Source organism: Thalassophryne amazonica, chromosome 17 (genome assembly GCF_902500255.1).
Source record: "Thalassophryne amazonica chromosome 17, fThaAma1.1, whole genome shotgun sequence".
NCBI lineage: Eukaryota > Metazoa > Chordata > Actinopteri > Batrachoidiformes > Batrachoididae > Thalassophryne > Thalassophryne amazonica.
In genome coordinates this window covers 3,202,480-3,226,608 of record NC_047119.1, presented here as the reverse complement: position 1 = coordinate 3,226,608, position 24,129 = coordinate 3,202,480, and the positions used below count along the sequence as shown (strand labels likewise).

The 24,129-nt window shown below is 43.0% G+C and overlaps 1 protein-coding gene across 1 annotated transcript in view; it reads left to right on the top strand.

Moving 5' to 3' along the window:
• cwc27 (CWC27 spliceosome associated cyclophilin) overlaps positions 1 to 24,129 on the top strand; it is a 78,020-nt gene that overhangs the window by 15,680 nt on the left and 38,211 nt on the right. Inside the window, exons 3-10 of the mRNA XM_034192002.1 lie at positions 2,637 to 2,749; positions 4,874 to 5,017; positions 5,197 to 5,295; positions 5,388 to 5,491; positions 5,996 to 6,065; positions 13,014 to 13,093; positions 13,181 to 13,217; positions 13,299 to 13,465. Coding sequence (XP_034047893.1) covers positions 2,637 to 2,749; positions 4,874 to 5,017; positions 5,197 to 5,295; positions 5,388 to 5,491; positions 5,996 to 6,065; positions 13,014 to 13,093; positions 13,181 to 13,217; positions 13,299 to 13,465 — 814 coding nt within the window. The remainder of the gene's footprint in view (positions 1 to 2,636; positions 2,750 to 4,873; positions 5,018 to 5,196; positions 5,296 to 5,387; positions 5,492 to 5,995; positions 6,066 to 13,013; positions 13,094 to 13,180; positions 13,218 to 13,298; positions 13,466 to 24,129) is intronic.

The following is a 24,129-nucleotide window of genomic DNA, read 5'->3' as shown; positions in this document are numbered from 1 at the left end:
AGTAGTCCAGCAGCGCTTCTGGTGGGCGTCACTGGAAGCCGACGTCCGGGACTACGTCCAGGCCTGTACCACCTGTGCCAGGGGCAAGGCGGACCATCACAAGACCAGGGGTCTCCTCCAACCCCTGCCTGTGCCTCATCGCCCCTGGTCCCACATCGGCCTGGACTTCGTCACGGGCCTCCCGCCGTCCCACGGCAACACCGCCATACTGACGATAGTGGACCGGTTCTCCAAGGCGGCCCACTTCGTGGCCCTCCCGAAGCTCCCGACGGCCCAGGAGACGGCAGACCTCCTGGTCCACCACGTCGTGCGTCTGCATGGGATACCGTCGGACATCGTCTCGGATCGTGGTCTCCAGTTCTCCTCGCAGGTCTGGAGGAGTTTTTGTAAGGAGCTGGAGGCCACCGTATGTCTCTCGTCCGGGTATCACCCACAGACGAACGGCCAGGCAGAGCGGGCGAACCAGGACCTAGAACAGGCCCTTCGCTGTGTCACCTCCGCGCATCCGGCGGCCTGGAGTAACCATCTGGCCTGGATCGAATACGCTCACAACAGCCAAGTATCATCTGCCACCGGCCTCTCCCCTTTTGAAGCGTGTCTGGGCTACCAGCCCCCATTATTCCCACTTGTGGAGGGAGAGGTCGGGGTACCCTCGGTCCTGGCCCACCTGCGGAGGTGCCGCCGGGTGTGGCGGACCGCCCGTTCTGCCCTGTTGCGGGCCCGGACGAGGGCCAAGACCCATGCAGATCGCCGGCGTTCCCCGGCCCCTGCATACCAACCGGGGCAGGAGGTGTGGTTATCCACCAAGGACATCCCGCTCCAGGTGACATCCCAAAAACTAAAGGACCGTTTCATTGGGCCATTCCCCATCGCCAAGATCCTCAGTCCGGCCGCAGTGAAGCTGACACTCCCGGCTTCACTGCGGACCCATCCGGTTTTTCATGTCTCTAAACTCAAGCCATACTACACCTCACCACTCTGCACCCCTGGACCCGAACCACCTCCTGCCCGAATCATCGACGGGGAGCCGGCATGGACTGTTCGTCGGCTCCTGGACGTCCGTCGGAAGGGCCGGGGTTTTCAGTACTTGGTGGACTGGGAGGGTTACGGACCCGAAGAACGCTCCTGGGTGAAGAGGAGCTTCATCCTGGACCCGGCCCTTCTGGTCGATTTCCACCACCGACACCCGGACAAGCCTGGTCGGGCGCCTCCTGGCGCCCGTTGAGGGGGGGGTCCTGTTGTGTGGGCCGCTGAAGAGGAGGTACTGCTGGCCCACCACCACCAGATGGCGCCCTGCTTGGAGTGCGGGCTTCAAGCACAAGAGGGCGCCAGAGCCACTGGGAGTGACAGCTGTCACTCATCCTCAGCACCAGCTGTCACTCATTCATCTCATCACCATCACCATAAAGGCCGGACTGCAACTCCACCTCCTCGCCGAGAAATCTTCTACTACTAGAGGTAACGTTCTCTGCTGAATTACTGATTGTCTAACATTGTTCTGTGTGCAGTCGCATTCCCGTGAAGACCCAGAAGAGGGACAAACGGGAGCTGCACGAGTAAAGACGTACCTGGAGGTGGAGGTTATCCCTCCCGGAGGAATTGAGTGTAAAGGTTGCTGGGTGTGAGGACTCACACTCACCGCCTTCTGTTTCTTGTCTGCCAGCAGTACCAGGGCCGACAACGGAGGACAGAGACCACCTGGGGACTCGGGGCTTGGCGGCTTCGGTGTTCTTCAGGCCGTTGGTGGTGGAAGCGGTGTGGTCCCCGGCTCTTCGTTCATCCGAGGTCTCCTATCTTCGAGCCTGCCCACAGTCCTCCTGTGTACAATTGGCATCATTATTCCTGTTTGTATTCCGTTGTGTTTTTTCACAACATTAAATTGTTACTCCTTTTCTTATCCATTGTCCGTTCATTTGCGCCCCCTGTTGTGGGTCCGTGTTACGACACCTTCCCAACAGAATGTCCCATTTAACACAGTGTTTGCTAAAATGTTCCTCAGAAAAATAATTGCAACGATGAGTAATATTTTTAAGAAAAAAACAATCTGGATCTATATTATAATCAATATTTTGAAATCTATGTTCAGTGTAATCAAAATTTTTTAAGTGGAGCTCCTGTGCAGGAGTAAGCTACTCTTTTAATTCATTTTATTAGTAAACGGAGCGTGCCGCGGCCTCAACTTTACCTAAATTCTGGGTCTTTTAGTGAAGCTTAGGGCTAGTGGCCGGCGATCACCTTAGTATTTCTTCTGTTTTTCTTGTTGTTTAATGCTGACAAATTATACTGTATTTCTTGTCTTTCTGATGCCTGATTCTGTTTTTTCTCTCTGTTTAAGGTGCAGCTCCATCCAGAGATGGGTGTGGTATTCGTGCTGAAGACTCTCCTGTCCTGTGCACCAACAGCATTTCCTGTATATTCGTTTTGTGAATTGTTCTGTAATTTCTGTAGTGTGGCCCAAGCACCCCTTTGAGTCTGGTCTGCTTGAGATTTCTTCCTCAGAGAGAGTTTTTTTCCTTACCACTGTTGCTCTGGGAGTTAGTAAGGTCAGACCTTACTTGTGTGAACCACCTTGAGGCAACTTTTGTTGTGATTTGGCGCTGAATAAATGAAAATAAATTATTTTTCTCTGTCCATAGGTTACTATAATGGCACGATATTCCATCGAGTGGTGCGCGATTTCATCGTTCAGGGAGGAGATCCCACTGGCACGGGGGCAGGTGGCGAGTCCATCTACGGTGGGCCGTTCAAGGTCAGGCTGTTTTGCTTATTTAATACTGTGGTTAATCATGTTAAAGTTTTGCAGTGTATTAGTGTGAGAGGGCATTTTGTGAGGAGTTTTTAACGCTGTATGCAGAAACTCTGAAATCAAACAAGTTAAATCTAATAGAGAATACAAAGTAAATCTGAGAATATTGTTCAGTGAAGAAACTCACACAGAAGCTATGAAAAGCTGACGTCATCACCTTTCAGCGACACACATCAGGTTGACTTTGAGGTGAACAAGTGGTTTTTATCTATGAATCATATTTTGGACACATACGTTCAAAGTATCATGAGCACAGTGCAATCTGTTCTTTACAGAAGAGGCTTCAAATGAGCTGTTTGAGTGTACAACCCCTGGCAATAATTATGGAATCACCGGCCTCGGAGGATGTTCATTCAGTTGTTTAATTTTGTAGAAAAAAAGCAGATCACAGACATGACACAAAACTAAAGTCATTTCAAATAGAAACTTTCTGGCTTTAAGAAACACTATAAGAAATCAGGAAAAAAAATTGTGGCAGTCAGTAACGGTTACTTTTTTAGACCAAGCAGAGGGAAAAAAATATGGACTCACTCAATTCTGAGGAATAAATTATGGAATCACCCTGTAAATTTTCATCCCCAAAACTAACACCTGCATCAAATCAGATCTGCTCGTTAGTCTGCATCTAAAAAGGAGTGATCACACCTTGGAGAGCTGTTGCACCAAGTGGACTGACATGAATCATGGCTCCAACACGAGAGCTGTCAATTGAAACAAAGGAGAGGATTGTCAAACTCTTAAAAGAGGGTAAATCATCACGCAATGTTGCAAAAGATGTTGGTTGTTCACAGTCAGCTGTGTCTAAACTCTGGACCAAATACAAACAATATGGAAAGGTTGTTAAAGGCAGACATACTGGTAGACCAAGGAAGACATCAAAGCATCAAGACAGAAAACTTAAAGCAATATGTCTCAAAAATCAAAAATGCACAACAAAACAAATGAGGAACGAATGGGAGGAAACTGGAGTCAACGTCTGTGACCAAACTGTAAGAAACCGCCTAAAGGAAATGGGATTTACATACAGAAAAGCTAAACGAAAGCCATCATTAACACCTAAACAGAAAAAAACAAGGTTACAATGGGCTAAGAAAAAGCAATCGTGGACTGTGGATGACTGGATGAAAGTCATATTCAGTGATGAATCTCGAATCTGCATTGGGCAAGGTGATGATGCTGGAACTTTTGTTTGGTGCCATTCCAATGAGATTTATAAAGATGACTGCCTGAAGAGAACATGTAAATTTCCAAAGTCATTGATGATATGGGGCTGCATGTCAGGTAAAGGCACTGGGGAGATGGCTGTCATTACATCATCAATAAATGCACAAGTTTACGTTGATATTTTGGACACTTTTCTTATCCCATCAGTTGAAAGGATGTTTGGGAATGATGAAATCATTTTTCAAGATGATAATGCATCTTGCCATAGAGCAAAAACTGTGAAAACATTCCTTGCAAAAAGACACATAGGGTCAATGTCATGGCCTGCAAATAGTCCGGATCTTAATCCAATTGAAAATCTTTGGTGGAAGTTGAAGAAAATGGTCCATGACAAGGCTCCAACCTGCAAAGCTGATCTGGCAACAGCAATCAGAGAAAGTTGGAGCCAGATTGATGAAGAGTACTGTTTGTCACTCATTAAGTCCATGCCTCAGAGACTGCAAGCTGTTATAAAAGCCAGAGGTGGTGCAACAAAATACTAGTGATGTGTTGGAGCGTTCTTTTGTTTTTCATGATTCCATAATTTATTCCTCAGAATTGAGTGATTCCATATTTTTTTCCCTCTGCTTGGTCTAAAAAAGTAACCGTTACTGACTGCCACAATTTTTTTTCTTGATTTCTTATAGTGTTTCTTAAAGCCAGAAAGTTGCCATTTGAAATGACTTTAGTTTTGTGTCATGTCTGTGATCTGCTTTTTTTCTACAATATTAAACAACTGAATGAACATCCTCCGAGGCCGGTGATTCCATCATTTTTGCCAGGGGTTGTAGATGTTTGCCGCTGTCATTAAAAACCAGCGTTATTGTTTAATTTATAAATACCTCTTTTTATTCTTGCATTCAGGATGAATTTCACTCCAGATTGCGGTTCAATCGGAGAGGTTTGGTTGCCATGGCAAATGCTGGGCCAAATGATAATGGCAGTCAGTTTTTCTTCACATTGGGGCGTGCGGATGAGCTCAACAATAAACACACCATATTTGGAAAAGTAAGTCTATGACCAAAAGAGCTGATGCAAAGAAATAATTCATATTCTTTATGATTGTGGAATTTGGTAGTTTAGGTTGTGCAAGGGTTACGTGTGTTTACATAGGAGCAGGGTTTATTTATTTCTTGCTTATTTTAAAAATGAATCATCTTGCTGTTTGCAACATTCTGCCAATGCAGGTGACAGGAGACACAATTTTTAATATGCTCAGACTAGCTGAGGTTTATTGTGATGATCAGGAAAGACCAAGGAATCCCCACAAGATAAGAATGACTGAGGTATTATTATTGTTGTTGTTGTTGTTGCTATTGATTGTAGTATAGATGTGTACTGTTTACATGCTGATTTAAGCCAGCTTTGTTTCTCAAAGGTGCTTCATTGTCCTTTTGATGACATTGTGCCTCGTGAAACAAAGAAAGGCAAAAAGGAAAAATCGAAAGAAGAGGAAAAGAAATCACAGTCAAAAGCCACAAAGTGAGTGTGCAGAGTTTGTCTCTATGATTTGAGCAACACTTTGGTTCTGCGAGGTGTTAGATCAGTCTAGGAAGTGATAGATTCATCTATCATTTTCTCTTTGTGTGTGTGTGTGTGTGTGTGTGTGTGTGTGTGTGTGTGTGTGTGTGTGTGTGTGTGTGTGTGTGTGTGTGTGTGTGTGTGTGTGTGTGTGTGTGTGTGTGTGTAAAGATTTAAACTGAATTTCACTGGTGTTCACCTGCACAGGGAATGCAGGTCGAAATTAGTAACTAACGTTTGTACAAGGCATTTTTTCCTTTTGTGGTTAATGCATTTTGTACATGGTCGCTGAAAGAAATAAATGGGGAAAAAAGAGAAACAAACACAACTCCAGCTTTTTTATATTTGTAAGGCATTTCATTTCTTTATAGGACTGCATGCAAATCATAATAATAATAATAATAATAATCATTACGATTAGAAAGGGGAAGGCTCACTGCAAATATGGTATGTTCATTTTTGTAGGAACTTCAGCCTTTTATCATTTGGAGAAGAAGCTGAAGAAGAAGAGGAGATTATGAATCAAGTCAGCCAGGTATTGAATTTTCACACATGCTTCTCTGTTTACTTACAACTAAATATTTACTACATTCATTGGTTTAATTACTTCACATGTATTTATTATCAGGTGTTTGTGTATGTATGTGTGTGTGTGTGTGTGTGTGTGTGTGTGTGTGTGTGTGTGTGTAAATTATGCAAGTATACCATTGTAAATGTATAGACATCATACTGAGCTAATGTGACAGATGTCAGGGTTTTGTACATGACAGTATCTTCCTTTATATAGATCATTAATTTAATTTTAAAAATGAAGGGGTGGCCATACATTGACAGTATGGCTATCGGCAGATGCATATCAATGCAGTTACGGCAAACCAAGCATTATATGGTTGTTAATATGGTTGGATTTTATTTTGGAGGTGGGTTTATCTTTATTTTGGTCCTTAACAGTGGCTAGTGAAGTTTGCCAGAAATCCTAATGGTAGTATATTGTGAAACTGTTATCTTTTATAATGTGACGGGAACACCAACAACAGCGACACACGGCTTTGTTTATGCAGCCATACTGTACACCATAGCACGGCCAGTGTTGGATCGTCAGTGGACGGCCAAGTTAATTTGGCTGATTGTCATGATCTGGCCCTTTTTTACCACCTGTTATGGTTCTGGACCTTCTTCCACTTTCGTGCTCTGAGCCTTTTGTGTTTTTTATTCATGTCTTGTCATGTAATCGTGGTCATGCTTCAGTTTTGTGTGGTCTCGTTTTCATGTCAGGTTACTGTGCTCATGCTCAGTTTATTGGTTTTGTTTCATTTATCTTCTGTGTATCATTTGCTGGCCATGTATATAGTTTTGCTGTATTATTTATCCTCGGAAGTAAGTCGGACTCGTTTCAGGTGGAGGTTGGCTTCCGCCAGGGCTGCGCCTTGTCACCAAACCTGTTTGTGATATTCATGGACAGGATATCAAGGCATAGTTGGGGGGAGGAGGGTTTCCAGTTTGGTGGGCTCAGGGTCTCATCACTGCTTTTTGCAGATGATGTGGTCCTGTTGGCTTCATCTGCTGGTGACCTCCAAGACGCACTGGATCGGTTCACAGCCGAGTATGAAGCGGCTGGGATGAGGATCAGCACCTCTAAATTTGAGGCCATGGTTCTCAGCAGGAAACCCATGGCTTGCCTATTCCGGGTAGGGAATACGGCCTTGCCCCAAGTGAAGGAGTTCGATGGAGCGTGAGATTGGCCGGAGAATCGGCACAGCAGGGGCGGTTTTGCATTCGCTCTGCTGTACTGTTGTGACGAAAAGGGAGCTGACCCAAAAGGTGAAGCTCTTGATCTGCTGGACAATCTTTGTTCCTACTCTCACCTATGGTCATGAGTGTTGGGTCATGACCAAAAGAACTAGATCGCGGGTACAAGCAGCTGAAATGGGCTTCCTCAGGAGGGTGGCTGGTGTCTCCCTTAGAGATAGGGTGAGAAGTTCGGTCATCTGTGAGAGGCTCGGATTACAGTCGCTGCTCCTTCGTGTTGAAAGGAGCCAGCTGAGGTGGTTCAGGCATCGAGTAAGGATGCCCCCTGGGCGCCTCCCTAGGGAGGTGTTCCAGGCACGTCCAGAGAAGTCTGGGGTCTCCTGCTGGAGCTGTTGCCCCTGCGACCCGAACCCGGAAAAGCGGTTGAAGATGAGTGTGATGAGTGAGTGTATTATTTATTGCTTGCTTTCACTCTTGGTCCCTTATGTTGCTTTGGTCTTAGTTTAATTCTGTTTATCACATTTATTGTATTATACTTTAGTCACAGATTTTGGTTGTTATTTATCTTCAAGTGTTTCTTATCTAATTATGTTCTGTTTATTATTATTTATTGCATTCACTGTTTATCAGTTAGTTCATTTTATTTATGGCATTATTCTGTAGTCTCTGGCTTTGTCATTGTGTTCATATATTTTTGGTGTAGTCTCAGTTTATGTTGTCACCTTATTATCAGTTATTGCATTTACTGTTATGAAAGTGTAGGAACACGGACCCACAACAGGGGCGCTAAATGAACGGACAATGGATAAGCCAAACAGTAACAATTTAATGTTGTGAAATGCACAGCGGAATACAGACAAACACAGTTTTGGTACCACAGACAATTAAATGTTAAGTGACGTGTGGGCAGACTTGAGGATAGTAGACCTCCGTCTAGAACCGAGCCGGATCCCACACAGCCTCCACCGCCAACGGATCTGAAGAACACCGGAGCCGCCAAGTCCTGGAGCCCCAGGTGGCCACTGTCTCCAGCTGTCAGACCGGGTACTGCTGGCAGAGAACAGAAACAGTTTTGATGAGTGTGAGTTTGCACACTCAGTAATTCCACCGTCTGTGTTCTTTTGGGAGGGAGCACCTCCACCTCCAATCACACACTCGTGCAGCTCCTGTCTAACCACTTATCTGGTTGGAGTGTGAAGTGAAGCCATCGCTGATCACACTTTTACGCCAATCCCACAGATAAGGTAACGCCACAGGAAAACAGCTGCAAAGAAGTTCAGATTATTACTCAATGTTTTAAGTCAGCAGAGAAAATTACCTCCAAGGTAGCTGATTTCTCGGCAGGGAGGTGGAGTTGCAGTCCGGCCTTTATGGTGGTGGTGGTATGATGTGAAATGAGTGACAGCTGGTGTTGATGACGGGTGACAGCTGTCACTCCCGATTGCTATGACGCCCTCGTGCTTGAAGCCCGCACTTCAAGCAGGGTGCCATCTGGTGGTGGTGGGCCAGCAGTACCTCCTCTTCAGCGGCCCACACAACATTTACACTCAACAAAAATATAAACGCAACACTTTTGGTTTTGCTCCCATTTTGTATGAGATGAACTCAAAGATCTAAAACTTTTTCCACATACACAATATCACCATTTCCCTCAAATATAGTTCACAAACCAGTCTAAATCTGTGATAGTGAGCACTTCTCCTTTGCTGAGATAATCCATCCCACCTCATAGGTGTGCCATATCAAGATGCTGATTAGACACCATGATTAGTGCACAGGTGTGCCTTAGACTGTCCACAATAAAAGGCCACTCTGAAAGGTGTAGTTTTGTTTTATTGGGGGGGATACCAGTCAGTATCTGGTGTGACCACCATTTGCCTCATGCAGTGCAACACATCTCCTTCGCATAGAGTTGATCAGGTTGTCAGTTGTGGCCTGTGGAATGTTGGTCCATTCCTCTTCAATGGCTGTGTGAAGTTGCTGGATATTGGCAGGAACTGGTACACGCTGTCGTATACGCCAGTCCAGAGCATCCCAAACATGCTCAATGGGTGACATGTCCGGTGAGTATGCCGGCCATGCAAGAACTGGGACATTTTCAGCTTCCAAGAATTGTGTACAGATCCTTGCAACATGGGGCCGTGCATTATCCTGCTGCAACATGAGGTGATGTTCTTGGATGTATGGCACAACAATGGGCCTCAGGATCTCGTCACGGTATCTCTGTGCATTCAAAATGCCATCAATAAAATGCACCTGTGTTCTTCGTCCATAACAGATGCCTGCCCATACCATAACCCCACCGCCACCATGGGCCACTCGAGCCACAACATTGACATCAGAAAACCGCTCACCCACACGACGCCACACACGCTGTCTGCCATCTGCCCTGAACAGTGTGAACCGGGATTCATCCATGAAGAGAACACCTCTCCAACGTGCCAAACGCCAGTGAATGTGAGCATTTGCCCACTCAAGTCGGTTACGACGCCGAACTGGACTCAGGTCGAGACCCCAATGAGGACGACGAGCATGCAGATGAGCTTCCCTGAGACGGTTTCTGACAGTTTGTGCAGAGATTCTTTGGTTATGCAAACCGATTGTTTCAGCAGCTGTCCGAGTGGCTGGTCTCAGACGATCTTGGAGGTGAACATGCTGGATGTGGAGGTCCTGGGCTGGTGTGGTTACACATGGTCTGCGGTTGTGAGGCTGGTTGGATGTACTGCCAAATTCTCTGAAACGCCTTTGGAGACGCCTTATGTTAGAGAAATGAACATTCAGTACACGAGCAACAGCTCTGGTTGACATTCCTGCTGTCAGCATGCCAATTGCACACTCCCTCAAATATTGCGACATCTGTGGCATTGTGCTGTGTGATAAAACTGCACCTTTCAGAGTGGCCTTTTATTGTGGGCAGTCTAAGGCACACCTGTGCACTAATCATGGTGTCTAATCAGCATCTTGATATGGCACACCTGTGAGGTGGGATGGATTATCTCAGCAAAGGAGAAGTGCTCACTATCACAGATTTAGACTGGTTTGTGAACAATATTTGAGAGAAATGGTGATATTGTGTATGTGGAAAAAGTTTTAGATCTTTGAGTTCATCTCATACAAAATGGGAGCAAAACCAAAAGTGTTGCGTTTATATTTTTGTTGAGTGTACTTTCATATTTTATTAGTTCAGTTCTAGTTTTGATTATTACCTTTGATCTTCTTGTTTCCTGCCAGTTAGATTAGTCACGTCATTTCCTAGTTACCCCTCTTGTTTTGTTCATGTTAATTATTGTTTGTTGAGCACGTGTGGTTATCAGTCGGGTTACTGATGACATCTCAACAAAAATAAAACCCTGAGTAGTAAAAGTCACCTAAGCTGTCATTATATAAACCGGATACTCTCACCCGCCGGTCAGAGGCAAACATCCCAATGTTTCCATATGATTTTTCTTCTAATAATCACCGTATACAAGTGATTTTGTATAACGAATTTTCACTCACATCAGATAAAACGTCCTGCTTGTCAAGTTATCAAGTAATTTGTTCCCATTAGTGCTGTAAAGGAAGTTGTAGCTTCTTTGCTTTAGGCACTCTGACATTTCATCTGGGTTAGTGTTAGATCATTTTTTATCATTTTTTACACCTCTGGATTCCCAGGGGATCCAGAGGTGTTCCCATGCCATCTGAGAAATATAATCCCTCCAGCATGTCCTGGGTCTTCTCTGGGACCTCCTCCCAGTTGTCCGCGTCTGGAAGACCTCCCTAGGGAGACGACCAGATGTCCGAACCACTTCAGCTGGCTCCTGTCCTGCAGACAAGCAGTTGCTCAACTTTGAGTCCCTCTCAGATGTTCAAGCATCTCACCCTATCCTGGAGTGTAATCTTAGATACCTGATGGAGGAATCTCATCTCCTCTGCTTATGTCCGTGACCTTGTTCTTTTAGTCATTACCCAGCATTCATGATCATAGGTGATTAATAGAGTGTAAATCGACTGGTCACTCAAGTCTCACCTTCTGGCTCAGCTCGTTCTTCACCACAATGTCCCAGTGCAGCCACTGCAGGACCACATGCCTGTAAACAAAATTATTGTTTAAAACTGTAATTATTGTTTACACCCATTGTCTTTGTATTTAGTGTACTAATGAAGAACATTCAGCAAATAGCCATTGTCTCGTATTATTGTTGTCTTTGTGGACAACAATAAATGAATAAGGTCAAATCTAAACAGGAAAACTCTTAAATGACTTTAATATTTTAAAAACAACAACCGTCTCTGAAATGTAAAGTACAAACATGGCGCTAGCCCAGAGAAACTAGCCGACTAGTTGAGTACTAGCTGATCATAGTTGACTATTACAAATAGTCATCCCGACCCTGTTTGTCACACTGTACAAAAATGTGTATAAACACCTGAGATGCAGTTTGACAAATGCAGAGGAAGTTAATAAGAGAGCAGATATGTTTTCAAATGTATTAATTTATATAGCGCCAATTCACAATGAGATCGTCTCAAGGCGCTTCACACAACATAAAAAAAACTGAATGAAAAATTTAAAAACACAATAAAAAGACAAAACCATAAAAGAATACAAGAATAAAAACACATAACACTAATGATAAAACAAGGAAAACAAATGAGTCTTTAAACGTGATTTAAAAGTCTCCACAGTATCCGACTGCCGTATGTGTGCCAAGTGTATGTTTTCACTGTTGCACTTTATATATGCACAGATGTTTTTACCAATAAAGTAAAATTGCATCTCAGTGTTATGTGCAGACGCAGGTTGAGGAGCGGACCAACGTCTGACCGAACCCAGCGCTAAATAACCAGAAAGCGGTTCCACAAACAAAACAATTTTATTTCCCCTCCAGTGCAATAATTAGTGTACAACATAAATATTTAGTTTGTCTGGCGGAGTGAAGGACGGCGCGCTCTCCAGCGCCCAAAAGGATCGAAGCCTCGGCGCTTCTGGACTCAGATTCACCGCCAAACACCCCACAGGTGGACATGACAAACTGACTCTGTGAAGGATGGAAAAGGTGAGGTAAGTCAACAGAGCTACAGCAAATATCTTTCAGAGGCACACACTATCAGCAACACATTCAGGTCTGAATTTAAGCTTTATGTAAATGAGCAGCTTCTCACAACAGGTAGAGGATCATCAGTCCGTACGCCACGGCAGTGAGAAGCAAACTGCACAGTTCTCATCAATGCTCAAATATACTGCGTAACAAAATGCCAAATTACTATTAACGATCATTCAGACAATAATCACCTCTGATGTGTGCTGACAGCATGTGTCCCTCACCCGTCCTCCTTCACAGGCACGATGTGTCAAACCCTGGCGCGGTCCTCAGCGTCTCACAAACGAACGTCACAAGGTCGAGTTCCCGGCAATTCTGCTTGAACCACTCATGGCTTAAATGCAGAACGCCATCTCATTATCTGCTTCAGCTGAAAGTCTTTAAGTTTACACGTGAGCATCATCCACAGGTGCTGCGAGTCAGTAGGCCTGCACGTAAACATCCTCCACAGGTGCAGCTAATAATGCTGATGAGGGTGAAGGACTCTTCTGCCAGCACCTTCTCCACAGACAAAAACCAGTTTGCATACCACCTGGAGAGCAAAGAAAATAAAACAACACAAAAACATCCAGCCAAACCCCCCAACACACAACACTCAGGTTACTTTGAAATGTATGAATATGCATTAAGTAGTGATATTTTGTTTTTAGACAATGAAGGGAAAAAGCAAAAGCAGCCATGACCTTCTGAAAGACGATGCCAGGCTGAGCTCTGTTCCAGCAGTTGACAAGTACGTCCAGCAATGTTTTGTTTTTCTCCCATGGTTATCATGCTTAATTTGTTCCTGTCTGAAAGTGTAATATTTCTACATTAAAAGGAAAAATAAGAAGGAACCATCTGGAGATGCTGCAGAGGTTAGTTCTGCATGAAGACACAAATCTCATCCCAGGAAATTTCCAAAATTGAGCTGATGAAGGATTTCCTTGTCCTTCCAGATGGATGATGACAGTATTAAAGATGGAATAGATGCAGGTGAAGACTCTGATCCAGATAAGAAAGAAAAGATGAGACAACTCATCAGTGGTAAACTCAAGAAAGACAAAGTCCCAGAGAAGAAAACTGAGGCCAGTGAGGAGGAACGAGAAAAAAAGTCCAGCCGCAGGTACGACTACATGCTTCAAACCAAAAACCTGCAGCACATTCTGGCTTCAGTCAAAAGGGTAGCTTTTTAACGTGGTTGTTTTTGGTCCAGGGTTTGTACTGGTGCTTGAAATCCTAGAAAATGCTTGAATTTTAATGTTGTGTTTTCAAGGTTTGAAAAATGCTCAGAAATGCTTGAAATAGTAACTATGTATTCCCCCCCAAAATAGCTATTTGACCGACTAGTTCGGCTGTTAGTTGGTTGTTTGGTTGAATGATTGATGTGTGTTTTAATGTGATAAAACGTTAACTAATTTGTGTATTAATATAATTATGCAATTCACCACAGCTGTAAGGTGCTGGAAAAGCTTGAAATGGACCCTGAAAAGTCCTTGAATTTAACCTTGGAAATGGTGTTTGAACCCACTTGGTCACAAACAGGTCAAAGTAAAATATTCCCCTGTCTGTGATACAACTAATCAACCTAGAGGGGATGCTGTTGTACTATATAACTCAGAGAAAGCGGGACGAAGCACTTTGGTAGTGCAGACTGTCCAAAGTACTTTTCAGACAAACAGAACATTTAATAGACCCACAATTCTGAGATAATTGTATTTCATTACCATAAGAACAGACCAGGATGGAAAAGAGCAATGTAAGAGGTAAGATGCTGCTAATAAGCCAGCTTTAGGGCCTGGATTCACAAAAACAATAATTGACATGCATTAATTTCTGCTTCTGGGCAGCTGCTCAACTCCACCCCAAAGCAGCTGTGGGTTTGTTTGTTTTTTAAAATATGCTTTTCTGATGAGTTTGGAAGTGTGTCAAGGCGGTTTGTGGTGCAAATTAATGTTTTTGTTGTGCAGGTAAGTCTTGAAGTGGATTTCAGATTGTGTACTGCTGACATTCCCTGTACGTAGTACTATTATAAATGATGTCATTGTGCAACTGAGCTGGATAGATTAAAAAAATCTGACAGGAGATGTGGTGTATTTAAGGTTTTGACCCACTGAAAATTTGTCAGTGAATTAAAAACTGAATCAATCAATCTATTAACCATTATTACATCCACCAAGAAGGAAATGTTTTCACTGCCCTTTATCTGTTTGTTTGTTTCAGATAACTCAAAAAGTAATGAAATGATTTCAGTGAAATTTGGTGAGCAGAAAGATAATGTTCCAGGAAATCAGTGATTCAGGGTTTGGAGGGGATCCACAATATTTTGTGGAACTGAGATCCAGAAGAATGTTTGGCACATCACAACATACTCCAAAAGTTGTGAGAGCATGTTGGTTTAATTTGATGAGCAGATGGATAATGTCTGAGAAAATTAGGGCTTTTATTTTGAATTTGTCCAGAACCTGTTTGAGCATATGTGGCCGTGGTGGAGGTATGCTCTCTCTGAGTGCCTTCTACTTTAAAAATAATTTCATATGGAAATGAAGTAGATGTTTTTTTTCTTATTTTTTATTGAGAAAAAGATGAACAGGAGTAACAGCAAACAGAAAACAAACTGGTACACAATCTCTCAGGCGGGGGTGTCACACATGTGTCTGCATATCTTAGCAAACAATCGCACATCAACATTCTTGTTGTCGGTTTATAGTGGTGTTGTCCTCTTCTTGTCTTCTGTAATCAGTCCATTTCCCCCATTTGGTCTCGAATTGCGCTTCTTGTAATCTCAGTTTGTGTGTAAGTTTCTCCATTACAAAAATTTCTTCCACAGTGCACCCCCACTGCCCTTCATTCGGTGGCGCTGCTTTATGCCATAGAAGTAGATGTTTTAATTGATTTAGCACATGCATTGCTTGGTAACCTGAAATGAGTGGAGCTGGGGAAAGTGACAGTTTTGAGCCAAGATGTGTGTACATTCAGGACCTCAGCTGTACCTGCTCATACACTGTCTTGACCATTATATTTCCACCTGATCTGTTCATGTTATTTATAATAATTTTCAATAAGTGTTTAGGTGTCATTGTTTATTGAACCACATCACCAAATGCATGAGAAAGAAGCAGCACTGGCCTTGATAGCGATCAGGCCGAGGCTGTCGAATTGAAATAAACTGGAACACAAGCCCATTTCAAACTACATGCATGTTGAAGCCCTACAGCTCCTAAATTTTATCCTGCATGTGATGACATGATAGGATTTATTGTTTTTGAGTTATCAAAACAACTGGAGGGGTTGGACTCATTTTCTGCATTTTACAGGATACAAGCATGGGCTTTTGCCAAAGCCCAGGAGTAATCCATACATAATTGGTCACATTTAAGTCAACTTTCATGGTGATTAAAAGCATAATTTTCAGTTATTCAAGTAACTTGTTCTGTCATTCAACACACAAAACCATTGTTACTCTTGATGGCACAGATTCTGTCTTTAATATGTTGCCTGTGGTAGTACTACTGTAACCATTTTAACAAGGGCAATACCCTAAACTGCATGGCAGACCCCAGCTTCCAACCTTTGTAAGGTCTTAGCAAGCTGTAAGCTACAGAAGCAAGTTTGATCATGATCCACGGAGACCTCATGGAGTTGTCACATATCTTCGGTCTCAGCCTACTGGTTGCCAAAATTAGAATCAAATCACACTCGATATTGAACTTGTCCAAGGTCTTGCATGTGTACCACAGTTCACCTTCATATATGAAATCTTTGTCAAGACATCACATACACAAGGTTCTGACGCTTGACCCCCAGTGACAACAGTAACAACTTAAATACACACAACGTCCAGGTGTGACGCCTTTCCCTTGGTGAGGTCACTATATCTGTCAGAATACACAGTGTTTGTTAAGATATCATGTGCACTTCGACAACATGGATTCCTAGTTCCTCGAGCTTGTAAAAACAAGTTTGTAAGAACATTTACACGTGACCAACAGATGGTATACATGTCAATGACAAGTGTCATACTTTTTTTTAAGTTTGTTGGCTAAAAAGAGAAAATGAATGTAATTAAATGCATACAGTATTATTCAGATACTGTTGAACCAACAACAACAGGAGAGACCAAACAGGTGTGTGGAAATGGTACAACTAAAAACTGCTCTTCCAAAAGCACCCTGACTGGGCCTCATTAAATCACAAAAACCAGAATGTCCTTAGCAGCATATATTTATGATTTAAAGGTCACACTGATCCAAACAAAACCAAAATGTACCTTCAAGTACAAACATTTGAACAATTAATCACACAAGAAAGGCTTAAAATCTAAAGTATGAATCAATGAAACACAAAAGTAGAAAGCTGTGTCTCAGTTCAGGGGCTGTGTATCCTTGCATTCTACAAAGATCCTGGGATTCCAAGACTGTGGAGGCTGGAACAGTCAACTCTGAAATGAGATGCTCTAGCCCACGGAGCATTTTGCAATTACAAAAATGAGCCTTCTCCGATCCCCTTCTCCTGTTGCCTAACAAGGTTGATGACTGCACATGACAAGCTGCCATAGTGGGCATAGCCTGTAGTTTAGTAATTATGTTTCAGTAGTTACACCTATAAACAGTCTCTATTTATAACTGTACCTATGGATCCCAAAATGTGTGTGTGTGTGTGTGTGTGTGTGTGTGCGCATGTATGTATACACACACACACACACACACACACACATATATATATATATATATATATATATATATATATATATATATATATATGTGTGTGTGTGTGTGTTTTTAAATTAACCATTTTGTCATGGAAAAAGAAAAACGTATAATAGCTGTTGGGGGATTGTATGTTGGGGGAAGAAAGAAGGCTGCACAGATTGCTTGTCATGCCGCTATGATGTTTATGGCTGATGAATGCTGCCTTTAAGTTGGTAAGGTTAGACCTTACTTGTGTGAAGCGCCTTGAGGCAACTTTGTTGTGATTTGGCGCAATATAAATGAAATAAATTGAAATTGCCTTAGAAGGATGCAGCCCCTGAATTGAGACACAGCCTTCGTGTCTCTCTGTCTTTCTCACTGATAAGCACGCCTGTTTCTAATTCAGTCAGTCCAGCGCCCACTAACCATCCAGCAGGTGGCAGTCATGTCTACAGGATCTTACACAGCCAAAACAAAGTTGTACTTTAGATTGTTAGTGCATCAAAGTTCACTAGATGTGAAAGGGTTTGTTCTCGTATGTTCTATTAGTCTGGTGATGTACAGGTGACAGCATTTATCTTAATAAATGGGAGGTGATGGACTCATTCATTCATTCATTCATACATTCATACATCTTTTTCACACACTGCTTTTTGAGCATGTGCACCTCTGCTTTTCCAAACTCTTGGGATATCAGAATGAAGATTAATGAAAGGTCTGCCATTATCATTCAGTTATCAGTGCTGTGGGACCTATGTGTCCACCCACACATGCACTCATGCACAGACTGACATCAGGAGAGCTTCTTTCTAACATGGGAACGTTGGCACTCAAACCAAATTACTGTGGTCGACGCCTGCAGTGCGATTGAACTGAAAATGTCAGGTGATGTCATGTTAGATATGAAACTGCCCCGAGGAGAGTGGATGGAGTGATTTATCTGTCATTCACCTGTATATGGTGCTTCTCTCATACATACATACATGTCCACTTATCTTGTAGCCCTCAACACACGTACTCATGTGTCATTAGTGCTGATGGGACGTGGAGAGGGTCGTGAGGTAGCCGTGTGCTCGGACTAACAGGCACACTGTAGTATACGTATTAAACACAAGCGCAGATTGCTTTGCTACAAAAAACTGTAACCCAACGCTGGTTTTTCTTGGCAGGGCATCAAAGAGCAGGCTGGTAGGTATAGTGTTGGTTTGGGACAAAGGGGGTATTGTTGCAGAGTGAGCGCTGCTCTCCCACCATTGCTATGCTTTGAGCTTTCAGCCACTCTGTGCAACATTATCTAGTCAGCCGGAAAAGAGGCGAGCATGGTTAAAAACAACCTCTTTTCCCAGTTCAGTCTGATTGACTTTACTGAAGCTGAGCTTAGTGGAGCTTTTGTTGTTTGGTTTTTTCAGTTTTATTCATTCGCTCTTACATGTACTTGATGCAAGTGGCGGACAGTTGTCTGGTGCACTGCGGTTCTGTTGTGTGTTCAAGCCTCAGCTGGGGGGAGAAATTTATTATGCTGACTATAACTTTCTGCTCTGAATCCAGGCCGAGACAACCTTGAAATTAGGAGTCTCTGTGAAACCAAAATAGCTTTTACATCAGGTCAGAACTATCTTACATTACTGTCCTGCAGCCAGATGATATCCCGTTGCAATGTTTCATGATTGCAAAATTCTTGGGCTTGTTCAGATTTATATGAAAGTTGCCAGATCTTGGGGAACTATACCTGGACCTACAAAAAACACTCAGGATCTGACAAGTGAATGCCAATTTAGATACGTGCTAAAAGAGATGAATAAGCACAGTATGTGTCTGAGCGTAATGTGATGAGTGAAGTTGTTGGTGCTTTCACATTCAAAGTTACACACTGTTCTGTTACTATTTCAAGTCTGTGGTTCTGTTTGAAATGGGCCAATCCAAGGCCTCTTCAGGGGGTGCATTACAAAAGACTACTGAATGAAGTCCCAAAAGCTGTATATGTGGTAGTCGCTCCTTTTGTTAAAGCCGACGGGGCATGACTGGGGAAGCAAAATGCTTCCATATGCTGAAGGACACAGTGATGGCGGTTTTTGCCAGCTGGGCCTGGTTCCCTCTTCTGTCTCTGGTAATTTGCTTTTCAGTTATACCAGGCCAAAGAAAATGATGTGCCTCCTCTTATTCAGATCAATTATCACATACAGTACTTACTGTGCTCTCTATATAATATCAGATATTAATATCTATTGCTGAACTTTTAGTTGAGCAGTTAAGCACAAAATGTTCTATAATTTTGATAATTGTTTCATCACTTAAGTCACAAGCAGCACGGTGACTTAGTGCTTAACAAGGTTGCCTCACAGCGAGAAGGTCTTAGGTTTGCTTCCAACCTGGAATAAGTGGGTTCAGAGGAGGAACAGATGATCCAGCGCTCTGTGACCAGCCAGCATCACTTCTTACATTATTTAACAGACAAATGTTTCCAGTACTTTGACCCCCTGTCACACACAGCCAGAATCACGCAGAATGACGTCAGAATGACGAATCGACGCGCATCCGAAAAGTGTCGGATTTCAACTCAACTTTTCTCAACTTTTTTCTTATATAGCGCCAAATCACAACAAACAGTTGCCCCAAGGCGCTCCATATTGTAAGGCAAGGCCATACAATAATTATGAAAAACCCCAACGGTCAAAACGACCCCCTATGAGCAAGCACTTGGCAACAGTGGGAAGGAAAAACTCCCTTTTAACAGGAAGAAACCTCCAGCAGAACCAGGCTCAGGGAGGGGCAGTCTTCTGCTGAGACTGGTTGGGGCTGAGGGAAAAAACCAGGAAAAAGACATGCCGTGAAGGGGGGGCAGAGATCGATCACTAATGATTAAATGCAGAGTGATGCATACGGAGCAAAAGAGAAAGAAACAGTGCATCATGGGAACCCCCACACAATCTACGTCTAAAGCAGCATAACCAAGGGATGGTCCAGGGTCACCCGATCCAGCCCTAACTATAAGCCTTAGCGAAAAGGAAAGTTTTAAGCCTAATCTTAAAAGTAGAGAGGGTATCTGTCTCCCTGATCTGAATTGGGAGCTGGTTCCACAGGAGAGGAGCCTGAAAGCTGAAGGCTCTGCCTCCCATTCTACTCTTACAAACCCTAGGAACTACAAGTAAGCCCGCAGTCTGAGAGCGAAGCGCTCTAATGGGGTAATATGGTACTACGAGGTCCCTAAGATAAGATGGGACCTGATTATTCAAAACCTTATAAGTAAGAAGAAGAATTTTAAATTCTATTCTAGAATTAACAGGAAGCCAATGAAGAGAGGCCAATATGGGTGAGATATGCTCTCTCCTGCTAGTCCCCGTCAGTACTCTAGCTGCAGCATTCTGAACCAACTGAAGGCTTTTTAGGGAACTTTTAGGACAACCTGATAATAATGAATTACAATAGTCCAGCCTAGAGGAAATAAATGCATGAATTAGTTTTTCAGCATCACTCTGAGACAAGACCTTTCTGATTTTAGAGATATTGCGTAAATGCAAAAAGGCAGTCCTACATATTTGTTTAATATGCGCTTTGAATGACATATCCTGATCAAAAATGACTCCAAGATTTCTCACAGTATTACTAGAGATCAGGGAAATGCCATCCAGAGTAATGATCTGGTTAGACACCATGCTTCTAAGATTTGTGGGGCCAAGTACAATAACTTCAGCTTTATCTGAGTTTAAAAGCAGGAAATTAGAGGTCATCCATGTCTTTATGTCTGTAAGACAATCCTGCAGTTTAGCTAATTGGTGTGTATCCTCTGGCTTCATGATAGATAAGCTGGGTATCATCTGCGTAACAATGAAAATTTAAGCAATACCGTCTAATAATACTGCCTAAGGGAAGCATGTATAAAGTGGAATAAAATTGGTCCTAGCACAGAACCTTGTGGAACTCCATAATTACTTTAGTCTGTGAAGAAGATTCCCCATTTACATGAACAAACTGTAATCTATTAGACAAATATGATTCAAACCACCGCAGCGCAGTGCCTTTAATACCTATGACATGCTCTAATCTCTGTAATAAAATTTTATGGTCAACAGTATCAAAAGCAGCACTGAGGTCCAACAGAACAAGCACAGAGATAAGTCCACTGTCCGAAGCCATAAGAAGATCATTTGTAACCTTCACTAATGCTGTTTCTGTACTATGATGAATTCTAAAACCTGACTGAAACTCTTCAAATAGACCATTCCTCTGCAGGTGATCAGTTAGCTGTTTTACAACTACCCTCTCAAGAATCTTTGAGAGAAAAGGAAGGTTGGAAATTGGCCTATAATTAGCTAAGATAGCTGGGTCAAGTGATGGCTTTTTAAGTAATGGTTTAATTACTGCCACCTTAAAGGCCTGTGGTACATAACCAACTAACAAAGATAGATTGATCATATTTAAGATTGAAGCATTAAATAATGGTAGGACTTCCTTGAGCAGCCTGGCAGGAATGGGGTCCAATAAACATGCCGATGGTTTGGACGAAGCAACCAATGAAAATAACTCAGACAGAACAACCGGAGAGAAAGAGTCTAACCAAATACCGGCATCACTGAAAGCAGCCAAAGATAACGATACATCTTTGGGATGGTTATGAGTAATTTTTTCTCTTATAGTCAAAATTTTGTTAGCAAAGAAAGTCATGAAGTCATTACTAGTTAAAGTTAATGGAATACTCAGCTCAATAGAGCTCTGACTCTTTGTCAGCCTAGCTACAGTGCTGAAAAGAAACCTGAGGTTATTCTTATTTTCTTCAATTAGTGATGAGTAGAAAGATGTCCTAGCTTTACGGAGGGCTTTTTTATAGAGCAACAAACTCTTTTTCCAGGCTAAGTGAAGATCTTCTAAATTAGTGAGACGCCATTTCCTCTCCAACTTACGGGTTATCTGCTTTAAGCTACGAGTTTGTGAGTTATACCACGGAGTCAGACACTTCTGATTTAAAGCTCTCTTTTTCAGAGGAGCTACAGCATCCAAAGTTGTCTTCAAAGAGGATGTAAAACTATTGACGAGATACTCTAACTCCCTTACAGAGTTTAGGTAGCTACTCTGCTCTGTGTTGGTATATGACATTAGAGAACATAACGAAGGAATCATATCCTTAAACCTAGTTACAGCGCTTTCTGAAAGACTTCTAGTGTAATGAAACTTATTCCCCACTGCAGGGTAGTCCATCAGGGTAAATGTAAATGTTATTAAGAAATGATCAGACAGAAGGGAGTTTTCAGGGAATACTGTTAAGTCTTCTATTTCCATACCATAAGTCAGAACAAGATCTAAGATATGATTAAAGTGGTGGGTGGACTCATTTACTTTTTGAGCAAAGCCAATAGAGTCAAATAATAGATTAAATGCAGTGTTGAGGCTGTCATTCTCAGCATCTGTGTGGATATTAAAATCGCCCACTATAATTATCTTATCTGAGCTAAGCACTAAGTCAGACAAAAGGTCTGAAAATTCACAGAGAAACTCACAGTAACGACCAGGTGGACGATAGATAATAACAAATAAAACTGGTTTTTGGGGGCTTCCAATTTGGATGGACAAGACTAAGAGACAAGCTTTCAAATGAATTAAAGCTCTGTCTAGGTTTTTGATTAATTAATAAGCTGGAATGGAAGATTGCTGCTAATCCTCCGCCCCGGCCCGTGCTACGAGCATTCTGACAGTTAGTGTGACTCGGGGGTGTTGACTCATTTAAACTAACATATTCATCCTGCTGTAACCAGGTTTCTGTAAGGCAGAATAAATCAATACGTTGATCAATTATTATATCATTTACCAACAGGGACTTAGAAGAGAGAGACCTAATGTTTAATAGACCACATTTAACTGTTTTAGTCTGTGGTGCAGTAGAAGGTGCTATATTATTTTTCTTTTGAATTTTTATGCTTAAATAGATTTTTGCTGGTTATTGGTGGTCTGGGAGCAGGCACCGTCTCTACGGGGATGGGGCAACGAGGGGATGGCAGGGGGAGAGAAGCTGCAGAGAGGTGTATAAGACCACAGCTCTGCCTCCTGGTCCCAACGCTGGACAGTCACAGTTTGGAGGATCCAAGAAAATTGGCCAGATTTCTAGAAATGAGAGCTGCTCCATCTAAAGTGGGATGGATGCCGTCTCTCCTAACAAGACCAGGTTTTCCCCAGAAGCTTTGCCAATTATCAATGAAGCCCACCTCATTTTTTGGACACCACTCAGACAGCCAGCAATTCAAGGAGAACATGCGGCTAAACATGTCACTCCCGGTCTGATTGGGGAGGGGCCCAGAGAAAACAACAGAGTCCGACATTGTTTTTGCAAAGTTACACACCGATTTAATGTTAGTTTTAGTGACCTCCGATTGGCGTAACCGAGTGTCATTACTGCCGACGTGAATTACAATCTTACCAAATTTACGCTTAGCCTTAGCCAGCAATTTCAAATGTCCTTCGATGTCGCCTGCTCTGGCCCCCGGAAGACAATTGACAATGGTTGCTGGTGTCGCTAACTTCACATTTCTCAAAACAGAGTCGCCAATAACCAGAGTTTGATCCTCGGCGAGTGTGTCGCCGAGTGGGGAAAAACGGTTAGAGATGTGAACGGGTTGACGGTGTACACAGGGCTTCTGTTTAGGGCTACGCTTCCTCCTCACAGTCACCCAGTCAGCCTGCTTTCCCGACTGCCCGGGATCTGCCAGGGGGGAACTAGCAGCGGCTAAGCTACCTTGGTCCGCACCGACTACAGGGGCCTGGCTAGCTGTAGAATTTTCCACGGTGCGGAGCCGAGTCTCCAGTTCGCCCAGCCTGGCCTCCAAAGCTACGAATAAGCTGCACTTATTACAAGTACCATTACTGCTAAAGGAGGCCGAGGAATAACTAAACATTTCACACCCAGAGCAGAAAAGTACGGGAGAGACAGGAGAAGCCGCCATGCTAAATCGGCTAAGAGCTAGTAGCTACGCAACCTAGCGGATTCCTAAAAACACACAAAGTGAATAATGTGTAAATAATTTAAAGGTGATTCAGCAGAAGGAGTGCCCCAATCAAGGCACCAGACAGGCCATGAAGCAGCACAGGCAACGCACGACAACAGCGAACGCAC